The 27,901-nt window shown below is 42.0% G+C and overlaps 2 protein-coding genes across 2 annotated transcripts; one reads left to right on the top strand and one right to left on the bottom strand.

Annotated features, from left to right (window-relative positions):
• Window positions 1-1,268: 1,268 nt before the first annotated feature.
• zcrb1 (zinc finger CCHC-type and RNA binding motif 1) lies at window positions 1,269-4,124 on the bottom strand. Its single transcript, XM_050035873.1, has 8 exons — window positions 3,982-4,124; window positions 3,750-3,853; window positions 3,625-3,653; window positions 3,294-3,405; window positions 2,211-2,318; window positions 1,961-2,070; window positions 1,799-1,877; window positions 1,269-1,644 (listed from the first exon to the last, which is right to left on the bottom strand). The coding sequence occupies exons 2-8, from the start codon at window positions 3,831-3,833 to the stop codon at window positions 1,495-1,497; spliced, it is 672 nt and encodes a 223-aa protein (XP_049891830.1). The 5' UTR covers window positions 3,834-3,853; window positions 3,982-4,124; the 3' UTR covers window positions 1,269-1,494.
• Window positions 4,125-4,127: 3 nt separating this feature from the next.
• Window positions 4,128-27,708, top strand: pphln1 (periphilin 1). Its single transcript, XM_050035872.1, has 13 exons — window positions 4,128-4,188; window positions 4,674-4,721; window positions 5,891-5,955; window positions 6,355-6,573; window positions 7,321-7,382; window positions 9,155-9,277; window positions 9,566-9,744; window positions 10,038-10,124; window positions 12,840-12,875; window positions 13,727-13,782; window positions 19,490-19,630; window positions 27,331-27,642; window positions 27,689-27,708. Coding segments are annotated over exons 2-12 (1,242 nt in total). The 5' UTR covers window positions 4,128-4,188; window positions 4,674-4,720; the 3' UTR covers window positions 27,604-27,642; window positions 27,689-27,708.
• Window positions 27,709-27,901: the final 193 nt, after the last annotated feature.

The raw sequence follows: 27,901 nt of genomic DNA, 5'->3' as shown, positions 1-27,901 counted from the left end.
GATACGATGCGATAAGATACTATAAGATGTGATGAGATGTGATAAGATATGTTAAGACGTGATAAAATGTGATAAGATACGATTAGATGCAATAAGATACGATAAGATGCGATATATTGCGATATGATGCGATAAGATGCGATATGATATGTTACGATAAGATGCAATATGATATAAGATGCGATAAGATAAGATGCGATAAGATACGATAAGATGCGATAAGATGCGATAAGATGCAATAAGATGCAATATGATACGATATGATACGATAAGATGCAATATGATACGATAAGATGCGATAAAATGTGATGAGATGCGATATGATACAATACGATGAGATACCATAAGAGGCGATAAGATAAGATGCGATAAGATGCGATATGATACGATAAGATACGTTAAGATGTGATAAGATACGTTAAGATGTGATAAGATGTGATATGATTAGATGCGATAAGATACGATAAGATGCGATATGATGCGATAAGATACGATATGTTACGATAAGATGCAATATGATACGATAAAATGGATGAGATGCGATATGATACAATACGATGAGATACCATAAGAGGCGATAAGATGCGATAAGATCCGATATGATACAATACGATGTGATTCCATAAGAGGCGATAAGATGTGATATGATACGATACAATGTGATACCATAAGAGGCGATAAGATGCATAAGATGCAATATGATACGATATGATGCGATATGATACGATGCGATATAATACGATACAGAGTTGACGCTATTCACAATCCCACACACTCAGTACCTACAGTACATATACAGACTGCCATCAGCCAACAAATTGACCGCTCACGCCCATTGCACAACACGTGTTTTACATAGTCATCATAAAAATGACATTGTTATGTTGGAAAAATTGTGTATATATGTCCATATATATACACACACATATCTACACATTAACATTGTATGGTTAAGCTACAGTTAGCTTCCCATTTCAGGCTTTGATGGACAAGGGGACAAAAGAGTTTTCAAAGCAGTTAAGCCTGCACAGGGGGGACTCTAACTCGTCTGCCTGTGGGGAGAAGGTGGTACTTATGATGGAGGACATGGGTGGGGTCTCAGATAATCCTCTGGGTCTGTAATGCCCATAATGGTTTGCTCAAAGCTAGACTGGAGTGTGGCATGCTGCCTGACTCCCATGATTTTCATGGCTCTCTGCATAAGCCTGGTGATCCGGGCCTTCAGTGGTACACTGAGGATGCCAAAAAAAATACAAGCAGCAAATTGATCAGGTAAAAAGACGTTTACTTTTCTTACAGTAAATAAGCTTACATGGTATTTCTAGAAACAGAAAAACATCTTAATTCTATGTACAAGAGGAAAAAAATCCAACTTCATCGGTGTAAATAGAAGCATGTTTAATATCCAATATCCCCACTATAATACAACTTACAAAAATAAAGCGATATTTGACAACAACAAATGTATGTCTAAATTGTGTATTATTGTTATTATTAGTCACTGAGCTCCTCCTCGTCACTGAAGTACGCGCTCTTTTTGATCCTTGGTTTCTTAGAGTCTGAGGACGTTGAAGCGTGAGCATCGTCCTCTTGAGACAAACGTGCCTGCTTCCTCTGCGTCTCCTCCTCCTCGATACGGGCTTGCTGGAGAGACACAAAGGACGGGAGAAGTATGATACTGCTAAAAGATAATAATATGTTTTAAAAGCAGTTATTCATATCATCTACTAGCTCTTCTCTTTTATTTGTTGCATTTCAGTCAAGGTGTCTGTTTGGTTTTCTGTATCCGCACGCTTACCTGAAAAGCTATGGCTTGGCTCAGACTATCTAAGGTTGGGTCCTCTCCCTCCTCTTCACTTTCTTCTTCGTCTTCTTCACTATAAGGGAAAACATATCGGAATTACAACAACGACACAGTCTGTTAGACGACATCTCACAACACCAGCTGTAAAACACTTACACATGCTCAGGCTGTTGAGCCCTTTTCTTCTTCTTCTTTTCTTTCTTCTTCGGTGGTTCCCTCTCTCCCAGGACATTTTTGGGGCATGCGTAGCTCAGATGACCCGAATCCTGTCATGTTCCATTTAAAAAAAAACAAACAAAAAAAAAAAACACACACAATATCAGACAACTCTCTTGGTAATTTTCTACACTTTTATTAATATTTTTCAGTAATCTCACAGGACAAATAACGTTAAATATGCACTGACCCCACATTCGTAACATTTGGTCTTGTCTGTGTAGTTCCGTCTCCTTATAAACTCAGTTGCTCGCCCATTGTCTATGGCAATACTGGCTTTCACTGTTCTGCCAAACAGCTGGGAGACAAACACATTTGTGATTCGGACAAGTGAATATTCATTAAAAAAAACAAGTTTTTATATTTCTGTCAACTTTCACTTTTACTCCATTACATTTCCCCTTAGCATCTTAGTTACTTACTAAGAAATAGGGAAGGAAGGAGGAAGGATGAAGCGATGGATGAATGAAGGAGTGGGAGAGAAGAAAAACTAGATTTTGTTCTGTAAATCTTTTAAGTTTTTTTATTCAAGTGTGATGTAGGCTCAACTTTTAAGGTGGTGCACATGTTGAGAAGAAATAAATGTCATAATTCTCCAAATTCTTACTGCTTGCTTTTTTTTAAAACAGCATTAACTTGTACTTTTACGTTCAATAATCATTCATTAAGAACATTTAATACAGTAAAGTGGTTAAAGTATCTGGTATTTACTGTACTTGAGTAATATTCTAATAGGTGATTTTAACTTCCACCAAAGTCATTTTCTGGTCAGAAATCTTTATCCACCACTGCTGACAAAGAGAAAGCAGGTTATGTCCAGGTTTACTGTCATATACATTAAAAAGTACAGTGTACATTCAATGTAATGAAATAATGTCCTGGCTCTCTTTCAGCCCTTAAAACCTACAAATAATACAATAATTAAAAAAACATACCCTGAAAATGAAACAGTTGCAACATATATTAGCAGCATACAATAAACTGTTGAGTAGTCTGACTGCCTGGGGGTAAAAACTATCTCTAAAGGCAGGAGGTCCGAGCTTGGACGCCCTGCAGATGCATCCCTGAGGGAGAGAAAAGGCTGTGTGAAACTAGTGTTCTTTGAAATACAAAGTGCTGTCCTCCTACAGCGGGTGGTGTAAATGTCCTGTTCTCCTATGATTTCTGATCCTGTGCTGTGATGTTGCCAAACCATACCAGCAGATATGCTTTCTCTTGTATTCGCTGACAAACACTATGTGAACACAAAATGGTCTCAATGCCACAGACCCACCTGTTTGTTGTTCACTGCTCGTGCACAGTTATGAGCTGACTCTCTGTCCAGGAAGAGAACAAACGCCACCCCTTTACTCTGGCGAGTGACTTTATCCTTTACAATTGTAACCCTGAAATAAGCATGACAGTTATTAATACAGATTTCTAAAAAGGTGCAATTACTAATACACGAAGGCATGTCTCTTGGGTCAGGCTTTTCACCTGAACCATGAGGCATGATCACATCACTCCAGTTTTAGCCTTGTCATGGGTATTTCATTCACCGCTTTATTAGGTTTACACATTGCTGTAAAACATATATGACAAATGATTAAGGAGCTATTACTTACTTTACAACTTTTCCATATTTGGTGAACAGCTGAAATGACACACAGTGATCTGTTTCAGTGACACAATTATGCTTTTGTTTGGCAAAACACATAACATCTCATAACACTGAACATTTGTCACTAACCTTGTGTAGGTCATTGTTGGTGAGAGAGAATGGCAGGTTGGACACATACACAGTGCTTTTGCTTGGTGCCAAACCCCCGCTCATAGTGGACGCATTAAAAAACACTGGAAGACAACCAAAACATAATTTAGTACACAAGCAGCTCCTTAGCTAGCTAGCTAGCTAGCTTGGTAAGTCCGCCATGTTATACATTTTAACGACATTGCAGCTGAGTATTACCCAAATGACTCACCAACACAGCCTCCGCCGTTTAAATGATATGTACGTTTATTTAAAAAAGCAGAATTGTGTGTATTTTCACGCAGCTATGGTTTAGCATAGAGAAACAAACGCCATGTCTGCGCGTCGCATTTTGATGACGTCGCGCCTCCCTCGTCCAATAAAACAGACATGTAGCTAGCCACCGGGAAATGCCAGCCTAGCTTAACGGTCGAAGAAGGTGAGATTGTTTTGCTAATATGCGTGTAATAAATGCCATTTGCCGCGGGTTATTGGACGTGTATTTAACTAGAAGGTGTGATATTACGCCGCAGATATTTGTTTATGATTTTTGTGTGTCGGTATCGACGAGTCAACTCGCTCTGAGATGACACAAAACGTGCGGATGTTTGCAGGCTAGCTAATTAGCAGTGCTAGCTGTCGGTCTCACACAGAGCTACAGTAGCTTGCTTTTTGTAGCTTATCAGTTGCTGTCAAGCTAGTGCTCTGTGTGTTCTTCCGCAGAAAGAAACTTCAGCACGCTCAGTTGCATCATATACAAGATAGTGTGTTTTTGTTTTGTACGTAACTGACAAAAGATACAGCTATTTCTGTTTTCATGTACAGGTCTAATCATGAAGCTGATATCCTGGACAGCTGCATGGAAAGCTATCCCAAGGACGTAGTCTAATGCTAACTTACTGTTTTCTACAAATCTTTTTACAGTGTTTTTCCCCACACCACCCTGATCCATAGAGGTCCATTAGTCCAAAAGTAAGTTAGTGACTTGTCTTTACATCCTTTTGACACTGTTTTGTTTTTATTAAGATGATAACATAAAGACATGATTCTGTCTTCTGTAGAGCAGGGTGTTAAAACATTATGCCAGTACCAATTCCCTTAAAGTGATACAGGTACAGATAGAGTGCTTCATTTAATACCTATTTTCCTACTTGATCCAGTGCCCATTGTACTAAATAAGGCATTCAGTCAACTATTTTATAATAATAATAATACATTATACTTATATAGCGCTTTTTATGGCACTCAAAGACGCTTTACAAATTTAGGGACATGGAGAGAGAGGGGGAGTCTTGGATGGGTTTGGGGAGTGAGCTCCAGAGGGTGGGAGCAGTGATGGAGGCTGGCATCAGCAGAGCGGAGTAAGCAGGTGGGAGTGTGATGATGGAGGAGCTCAGACAGGTAGGGTGGGGCCTGGCTATTGAGGGCTTTGTGTGTTAGGAGGAGGATTTTGAAGTGGAGCTTATGGAGAACAGGGGTGATGTGGTCACGGGTGCGAGAGTGGGTGAGTAGCCGGGCAGCAGAGTTCTGGATATACTGGAGCTTATTGAGTAGACTGTTGCAGCAGTCCAGACGGGAGGTGATGAAGGCGTGGATGAGGGTTGCTGCAGCTGAGGAGGTGAGGGATGGACGGAGGCGGGCGATGTTCTTGAGGTGAAAGAGCGCTGTTTTGGTGATGTGCTGGTCGAAGGAGAGGGAATGATCCAAAATGAGGCCAAGATTTCGGATACTGTGGAGACTGCTGCGGTGTGGGCCAGTCACACGTTGCATTACATCAAAGAACACTTGCTGTGATTGGCTGCAAGCAAAACCACTCAAATAGTCTTTTTTTTCTAGCTCTGGGAACAAAAAGGATTAAATGCAGATATTGTTTGACCGAGGAAGTTTTGACACCTCACGCACTGGGTTATTTAACTTGGTGCCTTAAAGGCATAATGCACCGATGCTCTGCCATAGTCTTTTGCATATCTAGTGACAACATGTTTCACTCAAATATTGCTGCCTAAAGAAGTTGCCTTGGAACACACACACCATCTGTGAATACAGGAACTGGTTTGCATTATTTATTTTGTGGAACCACCCTTGCATGATTGATCGCATGTACAGTTCATACAGCGTCTCTCACTGTTTGCCTTTTGCAGTGACGTACAGAAGAGACAGGAGTTTACGAGAGGTGTACGATGAACGCTTTTTAACGGAGAGACCGGTGAGTGTGTACAAAGTGACTTCACATTATTTTCTTCTCTTGATATCACTTTTGACTTTGTTGTATCACATATGCACATAACAACATAAGATGGAAAACTTATTTGGTGAACGGCAAACATCTAGAATAATTTGTTTCTAACAAATTCCTACTACAACGACTATAAATAAATGTATTATCTTTGATGTGCTTGGACAGCATGTCTTACAAAGCAGTTCTGATCAAGAATACCACGGTTTTGCACAGCTCGCTTAACTGAGAATAATCCCCACAGAGATTTTCTACATCAGCTGAGAAAGTCCTCAGCCAAGTTGCCATAAGCCAAACAGACATCTTTAAGCATAACATTTACAAAACAGGATCCCCGTTCAAACTCCAAAATTGTACCCATCCTGATAGGGTCCATACCCACGTCCAGCTGGGGCAATGGAGAGGAGGGGCCCCTTTGGCAGGCCAGAGGAAGACTACGGCCGCGGTGGGTACGAATATGAAGGAGGTCAACGCTTTTTCCCGAACGGAGGAGGCCCAGCGCGGAATTATCACGAAGATCAGAGGGGCTACCATGGTGACAACATTCATTTCCCCGCTGAACGCAGAGCTGTTCCACCGTCAAGGAGGGTGAGAAGATTAATGTCATGCAACTAACATTGTTGCACACATATGAACACATTGTATTAAATGTCGTGAAAATGTGTGCAGCAGAGATAAAAAAAAATGTGTGTTTTAGAAACTTCTAAATATTTCTTCAACTTTGAAGAAAAGTCACAAACAAAAAAATTAATTGAAGTTGCTTGTTTGTTGACAAGCAAAATAAGAATGATGTGAAGCACAGAACACATGTAAGAGAGACAAAAGCACAGAGTTGGAAATAATCACAGTAAAATTCTCTCACAATTGAGGATTAACAATACTATTAAAAGCACTACATGTGTCAGACTGATTGACACTATGGGCCTAAACATGCTGCAGACATATTGTATCAGTCTATCATGTTCATATTTTATATTTTGATTTATTTTGCGGACTTTGGTATTTCATTATGAGGGATTTCTTGTCATATATAGATATTGTATTTTTATTTTACTCTTATCTTTATGGCTCATTGACTAACTTAGTGACATTTCCTGGACGTATCGTCTAAAATTCACTACAACTGTCTTGCCATGCATTTTTATATATATCGTATTTATCAGCTTGACGGTCATGCATCCATGAGACATAATGATATAAATTGAAGGGGGCAATTTTAGATACATGGAAGATAAACAAACAAAATCAGAGTGATTATGTATAAGTCCCATAGTATCTGTATTTTAGGACAATTGTCATGGATTTTTTTTTTTTTTTTACATTTTTATCATACAGGAGGACTATCCCTACAGAGTACCCAGGGAAGACCCACACACAGGACGGCCTATGGAGTTTGGGTAAACGCCCTCTGTTTGTCTTAAAGGAGCTTACATTTCCATTCTATATGTCCTGCCACTCAGCAGATTTGGTTGCTATCAGTATGGACAGCAGGGGGCAGTGTTGTTCTATGCACTTTGTTATGAACAGATCCTCTGTGTTTGATTGCTCAAATGTGGCTTGTAATGTTGGTCATTTTTAGCCAGCACTGTTCTATATATATTTAGCTGCAGTTCTTAGATGACTTGAATGCAAGGCTTTACCAGGCTTTTTTCCCTCCTAAATCAATTCTGATGTTGCCTGTTTATATTGTCCTTTAATTTATTTTGTTCAGCTATTGCTTTGATTTTGAAAAATTGCATAATTTTGTAAATACGATTTTGGCATTGGTGTGTTGGCGTAAAGAAAACACAATAGGTGCATTTGCATCAGGGTGTATGCAGGTCCTTAAAGCCTTAAAATGTGTTTTTATTAGGCCTTAAAAGTCATTACATGGCCTTAAATTTGAATTTGTGAGCTCTTAATTGGAATAGACTTTTTATCTAATTTCATTTATCCATCTTTTAATTTACTTTTGTCAAAACAGAAAGTCTACATTTCTAATCTTTAAGCCTACCACTGAACCTAAAACTGTCTTGTTACTGTGGACCTACACTAAGCTGTTGGCAAAATGTAGATTAACCTAACTCACTCTATTAACCATATTCCTACATCAAACCTCCCATTGCACGTACCATGTATGTAGGCCTGCTTACCTTAATACATACCTGCAATGCTTAAATAAGAACTTGAATTAAATTTAAGTGTCTGACACATGTAGCCACCCTGTGCATGGTGAGAAATGCTCCTCTTTCTTGTTGGATATTGAGAAGTTTGGTTAGGTTTTCAGGTTGCACCTGTGCTGTCTGGCGGTGCCAAAACAAATGATTTATCTGATTTAATATTTCCACTGAAGTTCACGTAGCTGGATATAAACAACAAAGAGGTGAAATAAGATAACCCCACCGAGCATGACACGAGATGCTCTGCAGTCTTTTGTTAAATCCCCTCAATAGTATCAACACTAAAAGTTGATAGAGGGCCAATCTTAAAATGCACAGTTGTATACAGCTGCTGTTAAACAGGAGAGAGAGACAGACAAATTACACTGACTCGAATCCAAGGCTTTCACTCCAGACAAACATTTGGAGTTGTGAAAGGGCACTGAGGTCAGTTCCGGCCTGTTGATTGGTGGGTTTGGTGTGGGTAGAGGTCAGAGGTCAGTTGAGACGTGTTGGGGAGTTAGGAAAAGGAGCACAATGCGTGTCTGGGGTTATTTTTCCATTTTAGAAGGTGTTGTTATTAGGAGGCATAAACTAAATCTGCATATCATACTGTTGACATTATTGTATTACCCTGCGGCCATCAGCAACACATTAAAAATTGATATTCCGTATAATTTAACATCTCAAGCTTCTGATGCATATTTAGACCCTCTGGGGGATCTGTTGCTCCGTGTGCAGTCACAGTGATTCGCACAAAGTATCACCTCTCTGTAATTTTTGTTCTCATGCATTAGCATTAATGATATTTTAGAAAAAGATTGCCTGTATGTAAGCCAGAGTGATGGTGTCCCTTCTGCCTGGATAAATGTTTGTAGTCAGGTTAGGATCCTGACAGAGATCTAAAGAGACTGAAGTGGTTTTGTCTGCATTTTTAAACATCATCTGGCCATTGGATACGTTCAAGCTTATACGTGGTTACAGGGCTGGGCAGTACATTACGTATAATAAGTATGTATTTATTCCCTCAGTGCCCGTGCACCACCACCACCTCCTCACAACGTGCGTAACCAGGGCATCTACCCAGCGCCCAGATCGCTTCCGGAGAGCGGGGAAGACACGTTGGTGCAAGCCATCCTCAACCTGGACAGAGGGTAAGAATGAGTGCATGCTTAATCACTGCTGAAGTATATACAGCCTACTCAGTGCTGCAGTCAGACAGGATGTGGGTATGGTCAGAATAATTATCTGCATATATTTAGGCCACTAGATGGCAGTGTTGTGCTGTGATGGCAGAAATAAAAAGAAAGGGATGAGTCATTGTTCTTAGATTCTCCGAAACACTTGTGGCAGATAATGGTTTTTGTCAGATGAGGAAGAGGAGCTAATTTGTTCAGACTATTGAAATTATGACAGCCCACACGTCCCCTCTGCTCTTCCAGAGAGGACCGAGACCACTTCAGGAGAAAGGCAGCCCCGTTCCCTCCACTCAGAGAGCGCTCTCCGGTGCGCCGCGAGGTGGCCCGCTCCCCCCACAGTCGCTCCGGCTCCAGCGTCAGCAGCAGAGGCTACTCACCAGACAGAGCCAAGGGCCTGCCATTTCCCTCACAGCAAGGCAAGAGTATGTAGAACCCTTAGAGTTTCCCTTCCCATGATGCAGTGTGGAGCTCTTTTAAAACCCCTTGAAGTCCATCCTGGCACAATGGGAAAATTAACACAATGAATATCCAATATTAGTCAAGACTCATTGGCGAAGGCCATTTGAAAAAGATTCGTCAGGCCTTCCTTTCAGAACAAGTTTCAAACTCAAGATCACCCCCAAAATGCACAGTTATTGTTAAGACCTCTTAATTTCCCTCTATTATCTCATTGTCTGATCCATGACTGCTAATCTGGCTGACTGGCTTTTTTTAGGTGTGGACGGTCCAGAGGGTCACGCAGGTGTTTCTGAGCACCTTTGGGGGGCGCTCTTTCCTCAACAGAGTGGACATGAAACTTTGGGTCTGTACATTGAGCCATGTGAACAAGCTCGGACTTGGGTGACAATTAGCTGACGTTGTTGTTCCTCACACGTCTCCTTGCATCCTTGTCATGTCAGAAAAGTGTTAGAAGGACATGTTGTGGCCTCCTCTCCCGCACTTGAAGTTTTGAGAAGGATGCAAGGGTGGAGGTCAGAATCAAGTTTAAACCTACAGAATATAATGAAATATTTAAACCTTAGCAGAATAATTAACACTAAAGAATTCTAACCACAGTAAACGTGTCCTATTTGACACTGAATTCTTTTCACCCAGGTCTGAAGTTGCATCATGAATTTTGTTTCCTACCTAGTACCCTGTAGTGATTTGCTGTAGCAGGTTCCTTTTTATATTAAGCATTTCTACTACCTGTTTTGGAGGTACATTAGCACTTTCCATGCTTCCTACACTGATCTGTAAATGTATGAAAGTTGATTTTCTAGGTCTGGAGATATATGTGAAGCTTTAAAAATAACTCTCCAGACCAAATGAGAAAGAGGCGTGTACTGTTATGTCAAATTTACATAACTGTATAACTTTTCCAGAATGTCTGCATTAAATCTTAGATTAACTGGACTGTAAAAGGCATAAGTGCTAGTGTAACCTTTTTTTGCATGTTGGGTTTGTACATCTCAATCTCCAGAACTCCCTGTTTCCACAAGTAATATAGTGTTATGTCTACTACCATCTTTAGTGCTGATCATCTCTTCTTTAAATTGCCATTTTGATTGGTGCTTTTTTTCTCACAAATGAGCTCAGTGGACCTTATGTCGCATTTCCACTGCATGTTACGGCACAGCTCTGCTCAGCTTGTTCATTTTTGGTTTTCCATCAGCAAAAGTTGTGGTACCTGCATATACGAGACAGTGTTTCCGACAGAAATAGAATCTGTGGGGGGGGGGGGGGGGGCACAGGTCGGCAAACTTTTTTTGTCCTTTTATGAGCATTCTGTTTCCCCTCTTTGAATTGTGGAGTTTTATTGTGAACGCAGCGCAGGCGGAACTCCTCATGANGAGGGTGGGGGGGGGGGGGGGGGGGGGGGGGCACAGATCGGCAAACTTTTTTTGTCCTTTTATGAGCATTCTGTTTCCCCTCTTTGAATTGTGGAGTTTTATTGTGAACGCAGCGCAGGCGGAACTCCTCATGATTTATTTTTTTTCCTTTGCTGAGTTTCAGTCGATCAGCTCGTGGGCGGATCCATCAGAGCTGATCGGATCAGTGGGTTTGAGGAGCAGCTGCTCCAGAGGCGAGTGTACGAAAACTTTTAGACCCAGTGCTGGACTGCAGGTTGTGCAGTTTCCATGGGAAAGCAGCCTGTTTTGTCTATTGTAGTTTAAAAAAAACAACGAACAACACAACACAATTAGTGCGCTGTTGTTTTAAGAAACAGAGTGCTCTTTTCTATATGAATTAATGAACAGTTAAGTTCTACTTTTCTTAATTCTCCTCTAAGTTCCAATGGGTTCTGCTGCTCCATCTGTGCTTAGAGTATGCTTTGTGTACTGTGCTCAGAATGGTGTGGTGCTCTGAATAACCACATGGCATATTCAGAATGTGCTCTGAATGAATGGTTCAGCTCCAAAAATTTTGAAAATTAAATAAGGCAAATATGATATTGTGGCAAGCCACCACAAATATGAGTGTGTGGGATACCCTGCTAGAAGGTTTAGTTTAAACACTGCGATCCATGATTGGTCAGAGAGAATTGTCACTAGTGCGATCCAAGCCCCCAGGCTTTGAAGGCAATTTGACATAGTGGCCAGACCGTGGAATTACAACTTTAGGTCTGTCACATGATGTTATTTGGCTCAGTGATTGCATTTTTTGACTGTCACAACCCCCAAGAAATAACTCATTTCACTATCGGGTTTTGATCATTTTGGTCTTATGAGATTTGGAAAGTCTAGAAGAGCCGCTTGATGAAATCATTTTATCTTCAATCAAGTCAGCAGAGCAATAAACAAGGAGTTAGCCTCTGGGTAGGTGAAAGTCTCTGGTGAGTTTGCAATAGAGGCCCAACAACAAGCTGAGAAGTCGAACTTTGTTGGCTTCATGTGCCACTGCGCAGCTTTCATAGGAATGAGCGGGGCCCCGCCTCCAACTCTGTATCCAGTTCTCTTTATAGAGACATGATTGGCACTGGATGATAGATCAGCCAAGCTACCGTCAATAGTAACTGCAGTTTTTTTTATTCACTCCATCAATTGCATGGTGTAGATTTTGTGGGCTGCCGTTTAATAAAACCTATGGAGTGCAGATGTTCCTCTTAATTGCTGATGAAAGGATTCAGCAAGTGTCATGTTGAAGATCATGTCACAGCAGTTTCATGCAGTGCGGCTATGCCAGTCAGCTGAGAATCCTACCTTCACTGAGGAGGTACTTTCCAAATTGGGAAACAAAATAGAAAACAGGACCTGGTACCACAAGCAAGTCGAGCCGAACCATGCAGTGGAAACGCAGCATTGGAATGATAACTGGTCATAATGCTTATGTAGCAAAATAATGTTGCTACATGTCAGTAGTGTGTTAAACATTTAAAATGCATGATCGTGACCTCTTGAAAGCAGAACATAACATCATTAATCATATTTACGGTGAAGCATCAGGGCAGTGAGTGTGCTTGCGAGGTTGCTGTAAATTAAGAAGGCCTAGTTATTATGAATACAGCCAGTGACCTTACGGTTTGGTCTTCCTACAGGGTATGAAGAGAGTTATTCTCAGAGCAAGACGACTGGTAAGTACAGTTCAGTATAGTCGTAGACGGAATAGAGAAGTTGCATCAAAAGCAGTTTGGCAGTCATTTCTATACAACATGGTGTAGTCTCTGTACCATGTCTTTAATTGATTTGACGATCCAAATGACTGAGAGCAAGGTGAAATTACATGTAGAAGATTTGTTTGAGAAATATACAAAGGTTACAATCGTTAAACTTAACCTATTCCCAGTCTGGGTAACCCGAGAGAGACAGAGTGTTTCTAATGTGTCCAGCAGCCAGCCGTCCTCCCCGCTCTGTCTGCCACTTTGTCAGGCCTCATAAAGATGCCACCAGGTCGTGTGTGGACCGGGAGGGAAAGGGTATAGGATGTCTGATGGATATTCCTGAAGCCAAAGCTTCCACATTGGGGTGTTTTTATTTCATAGCGAGGTCCTCAGAGTTCATGTTTGTTGGTAGACTTGATTGGTCGGCGATAAAGCCTTTGAGGGTGCTAGAGTACTGCGAGACAAATGGAAAGTGAGAGAGGAGGTGGTGTCCGATTGAGGAGTTGGAATCTGTAAAAGAAAGAAATGTACATAACAGTGAATCCATTTGATTGTTCCAGATGCTCTAGCCAAGGTGCCTGTGTGGATCCTGGAAGCAAACATCAACACCTTTACAGATCCGTGATCACCATAAAAACATCCTCACTTACTTTCCAGACACACTAATTGACCTTTTTCCATTGAATTTCTGCTTTCCGCTGTTTTTCCTCCCTTCTCTAGTTTTTCATTTTCTCATTCCAAATCTGCTTCTCTCACATTATTTTGCCTGTCACTCAAGTCTTACTCTGTCAAACTGTTTGTTTTCCTTTTTTGTATTTCTCCAGACAAAATTCCCGGCCTGTCAAGAGAAGGGTCCCCACATAGCGCAACCTCAAATAAGGTACCGTACTGCAATATTGGTGTGTTTTTTTTGTGCTTAAATTTGACTAAACCAACAAGAATATAATGCAAGCCTTTGCCTCTTTTGAAAAATACAAGCTTTTTGCCTTTTATTATAAATACAGCAGGTCCTTCCCCATGTCACTGTACCGTAGGATGCATCTGGAACTTCTTAAATTCCATCCTTTTTAATAAGTGTTTAGTCCCATTGAAGTATGTTAATGGGTTTTAAAGTGGCCCTCACGTAGAGCATAAAAGCCATCGGGTCCGCGCTTTGTTTACCTGTGCTGTAAGCAGACTTCAATCTCAAGAACTTGTAATGCTGTAGGGAGAAGGGCTCGAGTGTAGACAAGAGCACAAGCTGTGCTTCGTTAAAGTGCTCTTGTTTTTAAAATAAAATACTTAAACTGTTTTGAGTTAGTATTGAATGTAGATCTCTCCTGCCTGTTTTGCAAATAATAGCATGTTTTGCCGATATCATCCATCTCCAACTACGCAGAGGAGTGTAAATAGAATCAGATGTGATTAGGTGCAGTGCGTCTCGCTGTGGCCACCCAGAAGTGAAGAGGCTAACTCAGTAGTCCAAGTCACAGCTTTATCACAGGATCTTAGTTGCAAAGCCACAAGAAGTCCCCATGGAACTTACTGGGGTGTGTTTAGACCGTTTACAATGAACAATCGTTTCCTTTTTTTCTGTTGGAGTATGACTGACTGTGTTTGGTAACTGTGGCTGTCTAGCAGATGGAGCAGGTCAGTGGTCTTGTGCACGTGAGAAATTGATTTGCAACCTTGGCATCACAGGAAAAGCTTTGATGAACTATTAACAACCAGTGTGTCCTACGCTGCATTCACGTCATATATAGGATGGATGATTTTGATTGGTCAAACATAACTAAAGGTTCTGTATGTGACATTCAGAGCATTAAAATAACAACAAACCACAGTTTGATATGTAAAGATATAGTGGAGTAATGGTGTCCTGAGCAGAAAATGAAGTCGCAACCCTTTCCCACCACACTAAAAACCCTTAAACACCCACTAACATCTGGCTTTTGTATGTTAGGGGAAAGGTTACAATCGGCATTCACGTCCAGGTCAAATCACTTGGCAGTAGGCATGGCTATTTATTGGCTCCAGCTCTGATCGGCAGTGATGGAAATAAGCCCCTTTCACGCCGAAATGCAAAGACGGTCCTCCACAAAATACCGTCAGTCACTGCTCAAGCAGCTAAAACATCATTCCAAATTTAGTCTGCACCGAGTTTGAAAGAGAGGCTGAATAAATAGAGAGAGATATATAAAAAGAAGTAACCACTGTCACTGCAGTTTGCCTAACCCTGGTCTAGCTTATCGCCATCTCTTTGGACTGTGCTCATATGGCGGTTAGCAATGATAATGGGACGGCATTATCGCGGAAGCGTAGTGCCCACCCTCTGGTTCTCCCTGGTTAACACTGTTAGCACTGTTAGCACTGTTGTCATTGTTTAGCACTGTTTATGGAGTTAGCACTGTTAGCCACTAGCCGTCTCAGCCACTTCCTTGTTTAGAATCCTGTCCAGACAAAATACACTCTGAATATTACATGGAACCCCTTTAAAGGTCTAGTGTGTAAGATTTAGGGGGATATATTGGCAGAAATGGAATATATTCGTTACCATGCTTTTATTAATGTATGATCACTTGAAATTAAGAATTGCTTTGTTTTTGTTGGCTTTAAACAAGCTGTTCATATCTAAAGTACACATGGAGCGGATCCTCTTCCATGGAGACTAATTAAACGCTGGCTCTAGAAAGAGTTGTTCACATTTTTGCGTTGGCCACCATACTTGCACGACACGCTTGGTCACAAGGGACAAGTTTCAGTCGGTTGCAATCTGCAACCTCACTGACAGAGGCCACTAAAACCCACGTACTAGACCTTTAAGGCACACAGTTTGACGGCCAGTCTGAACGCTAAAACCATCTCTTGACAGCTACTGCTCCTGTAGGCACTGCTCTACTTGTCAATGGCTGTATTTCATTTTCGGCAAACAGCCTGACATTCTCATGATGTGCAGTCTTTGATCAGAAGGCCAATAAAACAGCATCTTTAAATGCTACTTTAATGTCCAAGCAGCCTTATTACTTATCTCATTAGCAGCCTTTAGATCTTTTCAAAACACGCTGGAGGTAATTTGAATGTTGCCATTATTTTTTATATATTTTCATTGGGTCTTCCTTTTGTGTGGGCACTTTGATATCTTTGTCGACCCATGCGCTTACTTTATAGTCCAGAAATTACAAGATACAGCTCAAAAAACATTGTGCTTTCTTCTCCTCCTCGTGCATTTTTTTGTTAGAACCACCCACCACCACCCAATCAACTGCTGTGATGAAAGTTTTGCTAAGTGCCCCACCCTTCCACACACACACACACACACATGCACACTGCTGCTATTTGCTGTGTTTGATCTAGCCTGTGGTGCATTGTTTTTCTCTGTTCTGGGGGCACCAACCCGTAACCTTGGCCAACATGAAAGGCCTGTGCTGTGCCCCCAGTAAAGATTGCACTCATGGCCCCTGGTCGCTGCCTGCTGTGGGGATTCAACAAACACAAACACAGGCTCTCTGGAGCCATCCCAGACAGAAGAGACCAAAGAGGGGGGTCTAAAGAGCACCTCCGGCTCTGGCTGCGAGCCACGGTGGCATGGTGGGTGGAGGGCATGTGCTGTCATCGAAAAGGTCACTAAAAGGTTTTAGCCCTAAACAAGGCACGAAGTTCCTCTTATTACAATATGGTAATATTTTTACCAACTGAGATAATTGCTGAGATGTGGTGATGCAAACAGGGCAGAGAAAAACAGGATCACACAGGTCATAAACCTGTTGTGATTTCAGATCAAGGTTTCTCAGTTATTGTAATATTTTTAGGTATTACAAGTTACTGACCAACACCACACAACCAACACGGTTGTGTGGTGTTGGTCAGTAACTTGTAATACCTTTTATTCATGTTTCCCAGAGGATGCATTCTAATGATTTTGTTGTTCCCCTGACTGTCCCTGTAGTGCCACCATGCAGTTTAGGTTTGGAGTGAAATGTTTCGACAGCTATTGGATAATAGCCCTTAGATCTGGTCCAGACTTTCATGTTTCGTAAAGGTCTAGGCATATGAGGAGGGCAAGATGGCCAACAAGGTGATAAACCTTTGTGTTAGATGTAATTATTGTCTTTTGTAGAGATAGGTGGCATTTCTCTAATACGACGGAGTTCTTCGTATGTTTTTTGAACTTCATTGCAAGATGAGCCCAAAAATGCTCTTATGGTTTCAAACTTCATCTTAGCACAAATGAGCATGGCAGACTATCAGTGGGAGTAATACAAATACGTCACCAAACAACAAAAATGATTTGTTTAAACCAGGCTTTGGTCGATGGAATAGCTTTACCTTACATTTTGGATGGATTTTTTCACATTATATGCTTTGGTTGCATCTGGTTGCCAGGATACAAAATATCTGCAGAAGTAAAAATGTCGGCACAGGTTAAGAGTACTTGCTCTGAATGAAGGGAAGGCTGAAGCCTACAGGAAGAAAGGTAGGACCCGCCGGTCTGTGTGGGTTAATACACAGTATAATAACATAGTTTCATCCGTTGTTGTTGTTGTTGTTGTTGTTTACCACATGTAAGATATGACTTTTTGGTCTTTGGGGTATTTGTCACTCCTTAAACATGATTGAACAGCTGGGTAATAATTGACGGTGACAAGTGCAGTGGTTTACCTAAAGTTGAACATCTTTCAACTGTCAGTGCTCAGAAATAAACACCAAACGTGCAGTGCTCGACTCGATGCTCAGGGCCTCATCACATTGCTGGCATTTATAGCAGAGTGTGGCTTTTTGGTCTTTGGGGTATTTGTCCCTCCTTAAATTTGTTTGGACAATTGGTTAAAAAGTGACAGTGACGAGTGCAGCGGTTTACCTAAAGTTGAACATTTTTCAACTGTCAGTGCTCAGAAGTAAACACCAAACGTGCAGCGCTCGACTCGATGCTCAGGGCCTCATCACACTGCTGGCATTTATAGCGGAGTGTAAATACACAGTGTCTCTATTGCAAAGAATTAAAAATACACTGGCCTCAGGAAAAATGCTTCTGTGAACACGGCCCCTAAGATTTTTTTGCATTTTTTCAAGTTGGTGTGTATGCAGCCTGTTTTTGCTTGCTTTTATGGTTGGTTGCAGAGTAGTGGGTGCTGCTGGACACAATATTGCCGATTATCCTGATAATGGAAATTCTCCATGATCAATATATTGTGGGTGTGGTGATCTGTTAAAGAAGTCACTTATCACCCCATCCTTGGTTAAAACACAGTAATCAAGAATCTACTGCAGTGCTAACTGTGAAGGTCTGTTCATGATTCACCAGACCGTGCAGGCAAGTACTTAAGGTTTAATAACCTTTTTTTTTTTTTTTTTTTTTTTTTTTTTTTTAATTTCATTTTTATTATTACATTGAAAAGAGATTACTCATACCTCCCGGCTGATGAAAATTCATTTTGCACAAAATCTATCTGCCAAGCTTCATATTGATGGTGAAATATCCCTTCCAGTTTGGGCTGTGCCCAGTGAGTTGAAATGAAAGACTCAGGCGGGGATATTTTTTTCACCGAGGCTAAGGAGGCTGAACGCTGACAAACATAGATGCACGAGCAACACACTGGACTTGTCCCAAGCATAGCTTCAGGGAGAGACTTGGAAGGAAGGATAATTGGATGATGCTTTATGAGTTGTGCTTTTTATTTTAGACCACACTCGGCTTTGTGATGTACCATCCCCTGTAGTTTCTTCCCTCATTCATCTAGAGATTTAATATGACTTAGTCCGTGGCCCGTTTCCCTTAATGTACGAGTGGACTTTAGTCATGGCTGGGCAGTTCTGCTCTCTGGCCTTCAAACTCTTAATGGTATCAGGAAATGAGCAAAAGAAATTGAGCAGTGATCCAAGTTGGCCTCATTTTCCCCTTTGCTCTCTCTTTTGGCGCTCACAGTAATACTTATGGGGACTAGAGTTTCCAGTCTATCCATTAGGAGGCTCATCATGGCTTCCCTAGCCAGATTTCCTATTCACAAGATATAAAACCAGCTGAAATATCAAATTCTACAGTTTGCTACAAGAAATGAGGGCAATATTAAGCCAGTTTCTAGTTGTAATTCGCTAAGTAATGAGAACAGTGTACAGTATAAAGATCTACATAATGCTGTGATGAATATACAGATGATATACGGCTTCTTAATGCTATAATTCCTATGAAACTCTAATTCTGATTGTTGTGGATGTAACAAGACATCCACAGCGTACACTCTGGCTTTTCATCTTCAGGAGCTGTATAACTTCATCCTTTTGGTACGCCTCATCAACCACATCTTCCCTGTAAAGTAAAACAGTCAGAAGGTCAGGTCGTAGCATTGCACTCAGAATATGTGATAGCGCTATAAGTTGCTGACAAATGTGCTTTCCTGTTATCTGCTAGCATTAGTCATTCCTGTCATCTTGGCAGCAGTATTATTGGTACGCTTTTCAAAACATTTATTCATGTTTCTGTACTTGTCACTTCCGTAGTTATCAATCATACATTACATTATTTAAAAACATTTCATTTCTCTTACGCTGCGAGTGTTGAAATAACCATTTTGGAATAGTCACTCAACCCATTCTCTCTTCTACCTTTTTAGGAGGAGAACCTTCCTCCAGAAGGAATCAAAGATGAGACGCTGGCGGCGCTAGTCGTGGAGGAGAGCCAAAAGTCGTCTGCAGACAACTTTGAACAGCGACGAGCCCTGGCCATCACAGCCAAAGCTCAGGAGATAGAGAAGGTATGTCTGCCAGCTCACCCCAGCGTTAACATTTTAGAAGGGGTTGGATGCTTACTGAAAGTACTACCGAGATGGCAAAAGTAAGTCTTTGCTTGAACTGACGACAAAAGTTACACTTCAAAAGAAGATAGTAAAAAGGCGGAAAACAAATTGGGAGTCGTTACAGAGCAAATACAGCGACATTTTAGAGCAATACCGGGAGCAAAACTAGTATGTTGACCTAGCTATAATGTTTTCGCGTATGAACATGGGTGTCTGTGTCATCATTTCCAGAAGACTGTTTCTGCCCACCCAGACTAAAACACAACCCCAGAGTTTCCAAAATTAGAACAGAATCACAGGGAAGTGTATTGTGGACGCTAGGTGTTAGCATAATGATATTTATGTGTTTTAAACTGGGAATGATTAGTGTGGATGGAGCCTTAAATTCACAACTAGCTGACCCTTGAGTTTGAGTTTAACGTCAGCGAGTTTCACACATTTCACAGCCCACATAACTTGATTTTCGATTTCTGTAAATACTCACCACGCACTGATAATTGATGATACTTCAGTGCTTTAGACAGATAATGTACCTACAATTCTTTATTAGTTTTATGTAGCATTTGTAAAAGAATATAAATATATATGAAGGAACATTTTGTGCCACCGGCTCTCAGTTGCCCCTTTTGGAAAATGTCTGCGTTTACAATCCTCATTACAACTTTGTAATTTGTCAGACTGTTCTATAAATGTCAACTTGGTGCAAACATGACACGTACTGTACCCTTGGCCAACGATGGCGTATATATGGTGGCCTCGACTTCTCTGACTCACACATGGATCATTTTACTGGATAGGCATTACTGGAACAGCCACCTATTATGTTCCTAACAGGGCAGGAAATTAACTTTCTGTCCACCAGTCACAGTGGCAGGTACATCCTAAAATTCACCAGCCACTTTCCCCGGTGCCAGCCAGATATCAGTTTTCGAGCGGAATGATGGTTAATTATCTGCCAGAGTAGCTTGTCGCCAAATTTATCACCTTTTTCTCGGTGTTAATCTCCCGTCCTGACTGGCATTACTGCAACCACTGCTCATTAACCCTGCACCAGCTTATTATCCCGCATGGCTCCAACTCTGTGTTTGACTCCTCTTTACAAATGCACACACATTTGGAAACACTAGGATAATGTACATGCCACAGGAACACATAAACGAAAGCAGAAACACAAGTAAAGCACAGGCATGGTAGATTTCTGCATACAATAAATCGGGAGGTCGACCACTTAACAGAGCTAAAAACCACCTCAGGCTTGAGGTTCCAGCTCTGCTCAGTTATCTAATGAAGGCCATTCCTGCACCAGTGAGTGCTACCGCTGCTTTACTGGGACCATTAAACCCGAGCCAGCTCTGCCCTGGAGCACACACTGCGCTCTCACATCGAGCTGCGCCATAGAACCTATAGGCTGTTATAACAGTGCTGCTGACGCTGCAGCTTCTGGCCCATTTTATAGCCTGTCTCTGTCTCCCCCATCTGTGTCTCCTCACATTCATGTGAGCTCTATTGTGTGAGGCTAATTTCATGTTTTCGGGTCATATAATTTGAGTATGCATTTTGGAAAACGATTACTCTTGACATGGGTCTTGGTGATCCTTAAGTATTCGTTGTGTATCTATTGTCAGTATAACTCATGCCCCCTTGCTATAATTTTCAAATGTAGTCATGAGGTTAAGGTCTGAAAAGAGTGTACAGATGAAAATGAAAAATGAGAGGGAGCTGTGTATTCCATTTTCACAGGGATATGAAGTTTCAGCTTTTCTCTCTAGGATTTCTGATTCTGTGGAATCGTCAGTAGAAACGGATGATTACCAGCTTTCTTCCCTCGTCTCGTCCCTTTCTTTGGCTTTTGTGATATCCAGACCACTTGCAATGATGGTTGTTTGTGACTTGGCAGTCCTCACTCTGTGTGGTATGAAAGGCTGGCTTGTTTTAAACGTGGTTGTGAGTTAAAGGGACAGTTCACTCTTAAGTCAATAATACATATTTTTCCTCTTACCTATAGTGCTGTTATCGGTCTAGATTGTTTTGGTGTGAGATGCCGACTGTTGGAGTTACCAGTTGAAGAGATGTCTGCCTTCTCTCGGATATGATGGAACTAGATGGGGCCCTGTTTGGTTCGGTTCAATCGAACTCAGGTTCGTTTGCCCCCTAAGTGCGGTTGGTTCGGGCAGGTGTGAACACAGCAATCGCACTTGGGTGCACACCAAAACAACCGGACAGAGACTTTCTTGAAGAGGTGGTCATTGATTTCAGCGATGAGCAGCTCTAAAATCAACTCATGTAGTTGTCCCTCCATTGTGACATTCGAAAGTGTCACATTTATCTTGCAAGTGTACTCTTCAACATTTTGTTTACTTCCTGGATTTTTCCCACGTGGAAATTCTGACCAATCAAGAGCAGCTCTCTTGCACAAGGCATTTGATCTGGTCTGCTTGTAAATGCTGCCGTGAGAACACAAACCAACTCTGGGTGACTCTGCAACTGTAACAAAATTAGTCCCTGATTCGGACCAAAGCAAGACAACTCTAGGTCTGAAAGCACCCTAAATCAACAAAGAGTCTTTAAGTCAAGCAGTCAGTTTTTTGTTCGGCACCTAGATGTAGCTGCGAAGCCAAATCCGATTTGACGGACATAATTCTGAATTGGATACAGCCCTATTCCTGCATCTACTCATGGACAAGAGGCTCGTGCTCATGACAGCGCAAGACATAAACATCAATGGCATCCTCTTTGGCTAAGCTGTAACGTTAGCTAGCTCAGTGGTAGCAGTGGATGCACACTTACATCTGCGCAGTGACGCGGTTGGCTCGTGTAGTTCGGTAGAAAGAAAATAGTTCCTATATGAAACTGCGCTCAACAACATCTGTGGATTACCTTGAGTAAATGGGTCATGATGTCTGGAAAGAGACATTGCTGTTGAATTTTTACGGTCAGAAATCAAAGTTCTGTAAAATTTAGCCCAGCATCTTTCCTTACTCTCTGTCTAGGACAAATGGAAATGGAAAGGAAACAGTCCAGAATGTCTGTCTTGTTGTTTGTTGGTAAACACTTTAACCCTTTAAAACCTTTTATAAACACTAATCAAAACCTGAGAGAACTGCCTTCTCATGATGGTTGGTTCACTGCCAAAGTTACAGACACACCAACCAGGCACTGGAAAATATATAAGCACTTGTCTGGTGGCTGGTATTAATTTCCCATCATGCCCAGAACACTGCTAAGCGCTCTTATGTTACACTTTCTTTCTCAGTCTGAAACAACAAAGTCACAGCAGTTGTTTCTGTTGCAGCAGGCATTCGTTTAGCCGCTTGACAAGTGTCGGCCAGATGTTTGGCTTTCTGCACCCAATCTGGTCTAGCCATCTCTGCTGTACACACCGACACAAGCACAACGCAGTCCAGTAGCTCCTCACCAACTGTCTCTACACTTTTCATACATCACAAGCTGAACTCTCCATCATCAGCCAGACGTCGTGCTGGGCTGCATTATACCAGAGCCTCACTGTGTGTTTGTGTAGCTAAGTGAAATTGGTCTGCTGAAATTCAACCTGAACTCGTTCTCATTGTCGAGGTTGACTTTGGCCGCAGTACAGACTAACCGGTTATAGTGAGTGACAAGGCATGAGAGGCAATAAAGGGTATTATGTTTTACTCCTCACAGTCCAGGCTGCGATACAAAGAGTGTTTTATTTCATTTGTTGAGGAATCTAAATATATTTGGCTACAAGACAGAAAGCCAGACAGTTCCAGCCTTTTTTTTTTAAAGGTACAAAGATGGCAGAACTGGACCGAGGCCCTGACTCTTTCACTCTTGCTCTTCTCTGAAGCCAGGCAGGCTCACACGCTCACCACTAATCCTGTTGTAACTGGCTACAGAAAATAAAATTTAAAGCCATTTTAAGAGGCAGAGACACTTCTGGGTCGACCCCACCCAAAGTCAAGAACTGGTCCTTTTTCCTTCCTGATTGGATAACAAGGGAGGGATTTCAGGAAGTGCGTTTGAATACAGGAAGTACATTTTCAGCACATTGTTATCTAGGAACAACTTTCCCCCGTATTCATAGAAGTTGTTGTCAGCACACTTGATTGGATGCTTCCTCCGAAAAGTTGATAAATAAATTCACTGTCATCAGTTATCAGCTGTCGAATGAAACCATAAGGCGCTGATAAAAAATAAAGGACAATGTGTTGTGCGTTGTTACTAAATTTAGCACAGGGCTATCAGGTTTGCTTTGTGTGCAGAATTCTTTATGTGTTGTGTAACATCTTCCACCTGATCATTTATTGTATATGAGGAATGTACGTGGATGATAGAAACGCCCAGAGTGTGTTTATTTTACGTCAGCGCTCTTTCCTGAAATTGTTTGCATCCTTATGTTCACCATACATTTCCTGTCAATGAATTTATCCTATTGTTAGATTCAGGTCACCCTATGAGGGAGAACTGAAGACTCTGGTGACTGATCGGCTTCGATGTAGGTCGAGAGGGAGGCGGTTAAGAAGCTCTCTAAAGACAGAGACGCTGGTCTAATCCGATATCTTTATTAAAGTCTCGTGGTTGGTGATATCAGCAGGGGATGGTACTGGTCAGTCTGTGTTTTCAACTGCAGGCTGTTTTAGTCGATCATATGATTTGATCGTTGCTTTTTATACACTGGAAATATTTTGGTTTAATGCAGATTTTGGAAAGTTGCCATCTGTTGTTGCGCGTACGTAAAAGCTGTTTGACAGCAGATCTTTATTTGTGATCTCTCCTCCACTACGACCGTGCTCCCTGTTCTAGGGACACTGTGAAAAGCTATAAATAAGTCAGTCAGTTAAAATGCCCCGGAGCACAGGAGCCACTGTTGGTATCCGGTGAATGACTGAGACTCACCCTTGGCTGGCCTAATTTTACACACACACACACACACACAGGAACATACGCACATGTGTACACACAAAAATCCAAACATAACCCTTTTCATCAGAATCAGAATGCAGATTATTTCCAAGTTTTGTTTTCACACATTAACAAGGTGCTTTGGTGTATTGGTGCACAACATTGACATAGTGACAGACAATAAAAATAAAAGCAAAAATCAATCAACATAAATACAGAATAGAGAAGAGTTCTAACAAAAATTTAAAAATTAGGTACAATATATCTGAATTAGAGCAGTACAGTAGTGCATTGAAGTCACCTTGTGTCCGCCTGCGGCACGACTAAATATGTACGAAGGTGACGTAATTCACTTCCACTTGCAATACGGCGTGACTCACAAGACCCAATCAGGAAACGAGCGTTAGTGTCTGCGTCATCGTTTTTAAAAAGTCCCCTTACCACCCATTCAGATGAAAATGAAATCTCGGAGTTCAAACTAAAGCAGCAATTTTAAAGTCTCTAGCCCTTTTTAAATAGGAATTGTGCAAATTTGCAGAAAAGCCCAATCAGTCTTCTTTCAGCATTGACAGTATAAAAACAAAATTGGGGAGTGCAGCAAAATGCGGCCTACCTACTTTTGTTTATACAGAATGCGCATTTTTCGGGGCAATGGGGGGCGTGAGCAAGTAACAAAAGGTGTAGCTCAGCGTGTGACGTAAACAGTGACGTGCTCCGAGGGAAGCTGGTCAGTCCTTCGGCGATTCTCTCATAAGTTGGCCCGTCCTTCACCGTCCCCGTCATCTGACGATTAATGGCCTCTTCGTTTGCGAGGACAAGGAGGGTGCGCAGTTCCTTGTCTCCCCAGTTGCTCATCTTTACAGTGTCTGTCAGGTTTGCGTTTCCCTCTTGCTACTAGCTGCTCATTCCTATCAGCTGTTTCCTGTTTATCCACCACCAGTGGGTTGCACGAGCAGCGTCATCAACAGCTCCTCCCACAAGTCCTCAACAGCCCCTCCCATTGCGGAAGGCCGCCTCCTTCTTTTTAAACCAAAAAGGTTCAGCCAATATGACTACCCTAAGAGGCGGAAAATTGGCCACCTCGGATCAACTCGCCAATCCAGCTCTGTGTGTCTAAAGGCTCGCAGCTTGCTGGCAAAATGGCCCAACCTTCGCCGAAAATCTGGCAGCATAAAAGAGGCTACTGTCTTAGGGGTTCAATAATGCTGCAGAAGTGTGGGTGCTAGGGGGTTATATGCAGCAAAGGTTTTGTGTTTTAAAGAAAATGTATTAGCGTGGTTGTAGCTTTAGCCAGGGAAGAGAATGGACCAATACCCTTTTCCACCAAAATTAGTGCTTGTATGTGGGCTGTTAAAAAACAGGAAAGCACGCTAAAAATAGGAGATAGGCTCCTTTCCCATTGACAGTAGACCAAAGCCATGGACCTGGCTCGAAAGAAGACAAGCACACCTTTCTGTTTCTCTTTATTTTTCCTTGTCTGTCAGGTACCACGTCACAAATGTGGCAAAAAACAGCAGAAAGCAGCAGGTCAGTGAAAATGTTGCGATGGTTACTGCTTTTATATCTCTTGCTTATTAAGTCTCTCTTTCAAACTCAGTGTTGACTCAATTTTAAACAATATTCTTGTGCTGCTTGGACAGAGGCGGACGGTATTTTGTGGCGGGCCGTCATTGCATTGCGTCAGAAAAGGGGCAAAAATTAGCGCATCCACCCGGGTGTTGTACTTCCATCGCTGCCGACTAGAGCTGGAGCTGCAGTTATTTAACCTGGGAATGAATGCTGATTGCAACCTTTCTCGTTAAATACAAAAGCCAGATGTTGGTGGGTTTTGTGTCCAGTGGGAAAGGGGCTCAAGAGATGGAGGGTAAGAGGAAGCAGGACATAGAGAGACTGAACAGAGAGAGAAACGTGTCATTAAATAGTGGAGGAAAGACAGAGACAGAGAGAGGAGAGAACAGCATCCTACGGAGATATTGAGGTGTGAGTGTCTCTTTAGATCTGTCAGTGTGGACTTGGTAGCATCTTATGGCTATTGTTAACAACAGTGAAGAGAAGACAGGAAACAAGGTAGGGAGAGATGCAACAGAGCTCCCCGGCCAGATGTGTGTGGGAAAACATCCACAGCTTGTCTGGAGCTTTTACTTCTCCTAGAAAATGGAAACTGACATTAAAAAGTATAAGCATCAGTTCAGGTGACTGATATTTTCCCTCTCTGGAACATCACAGTCAGCTCATGTGAAGGATCATGAGTCAGAAACAAATGTCTGTTTTGGTACTTTGGAAATCAAACCAGCTAATGTGGAAGCAGCGGGCTCCCTCCATTGTTTTATGAGGCATTCGAGGCTCGGTGTGAAATAGCAGCTCCCAAACAAGATCCCAGCACCTCTTCCTCGTTGTCCCTCTAACACCTGTTATAAGCCTCTGAGACTCTACTAAAGCAGGGTTTTATTGCTTCTTGGGCCACCCTGTCCCGTATAAGAGGCCCTTATTAAACTTGAGAGGAGAAGTGTTTATCTTTTGACACCACATGATGTGTGTTGACACCAGAATGATCAGCTTGGGCTCAATGACGCTGGAATATTTACACCTAGGCGCCAGGTTGAGCAGGAAGGAAACAACTTTTCATCTCCTCGTTTAAGAGCTGGTTTCCGTTTTGACCTCTGCCTGTCGACACGTTTTAGTCCTAAATCCAAATACAAAAGGATTTAAATGTGTGTTTTTAAGAGTTTTGTTTGTCATTTGCCATTTAAGTCATATTCCTGTGCGTTTTTTAGGTGTACCGGCAGGACTGTGAGACATTTGGCATGGTGGTAAAGATGCTAGTGGCGAAAGACCCCAACCTGGAGAAGCAGCTGCAGGTTCCCCTCAGGGAGAATCTCGGGGAGATCCGCGAACGTTGCCTTGATGACCTCAAACACTTCATCAGCAGTCTGGACGACGTGGTCCGGCAGCCAGAACCTTCTGTCTGTGACTTGCCCACCCCATCGATGGCCCTGACGGGTCATAAACTTTCAAAGACAGGAGTAAACCACAGCTCATCTTACTGACACATCGGCCATCTGCTCTTTGTGAGACTGAGCGCGGTCTTACTGACACATCGGCCATCTGCTCTTTGTGAGACTGAGCGCGGTCAGAATTGACTGCTGAACACGNCTTCTGTCTGTGACTTGCCCACCCCATCGATGGCCCTGACGGGTCATAAACTTTCAAAGACAGGAGTAAACCACAGCTCGTCTTACTGACACATCGGCCATCTGCTCTTTGTGAGACTGAGCGCGGTCAGAATTGACTGCTGAACATGACGGATATCTCGAATACTTTTTGGATTGCTGGACTTCTACAGCA

This window comes from Epinephelus moara, chromosome 23 (assembly GCF_006386435.1).
Source record: "Epinephelus moara isolate mb chromosome 23, YSFRI_EMoa_1.0, whole genome shotgun sequence".
In the NCBI taxonomy this organism is placed as follows: domain Eukaryota; kingdom Metazoa; phylum Chordata; class Actinopteri; order Perciformes; family Serranidae; genus Epinephelus; species Epinephelus moara.
Note: the sequence above shows the minus strand (reverse complement) of the source record. Positions and strands in the feature narration are given on the sequence as shown.

Coding starts and splice junctions, on each gene's coding strand:
- pphln1 (XM_050035872.1), top strand. Junction 5,956..6,354: donor GCTTTTTAACGGAGAGACCG/GTGAGTGTGTAC, acceptor CCATCCTGATAG/GGTCCATACCCACGTCCAGC. Junction 6,574..7,320: donor CTGTTCCACCGTCAAGGAGG/GTGAGAAGATTA, acceptor TTTATCATACAG/GAGGACTATCCCTACAGAGT.
- zcrb1 (XM_050035873.1), bottom strand. CDS start 3,833: ATGAGCGGGGGTTTGGCACCAAGCAAAAGCACTGTGTATGTGTCCAAC. Junction 2,319..3,293: donor GAGCAGTGAACAACAAACAG/GTGGGTCTGTGG, acceptor TTTGTCTCCCAG/CTGTTTGGCAGAACAGTGAA. Junction 1,878..1,960: donor GCTCAACAGCCTGAGCATGT/GTAAGTGTTTTA, acceptor TTTCCCTTATAG/TGAAGAAGACGAAGAAGAAA.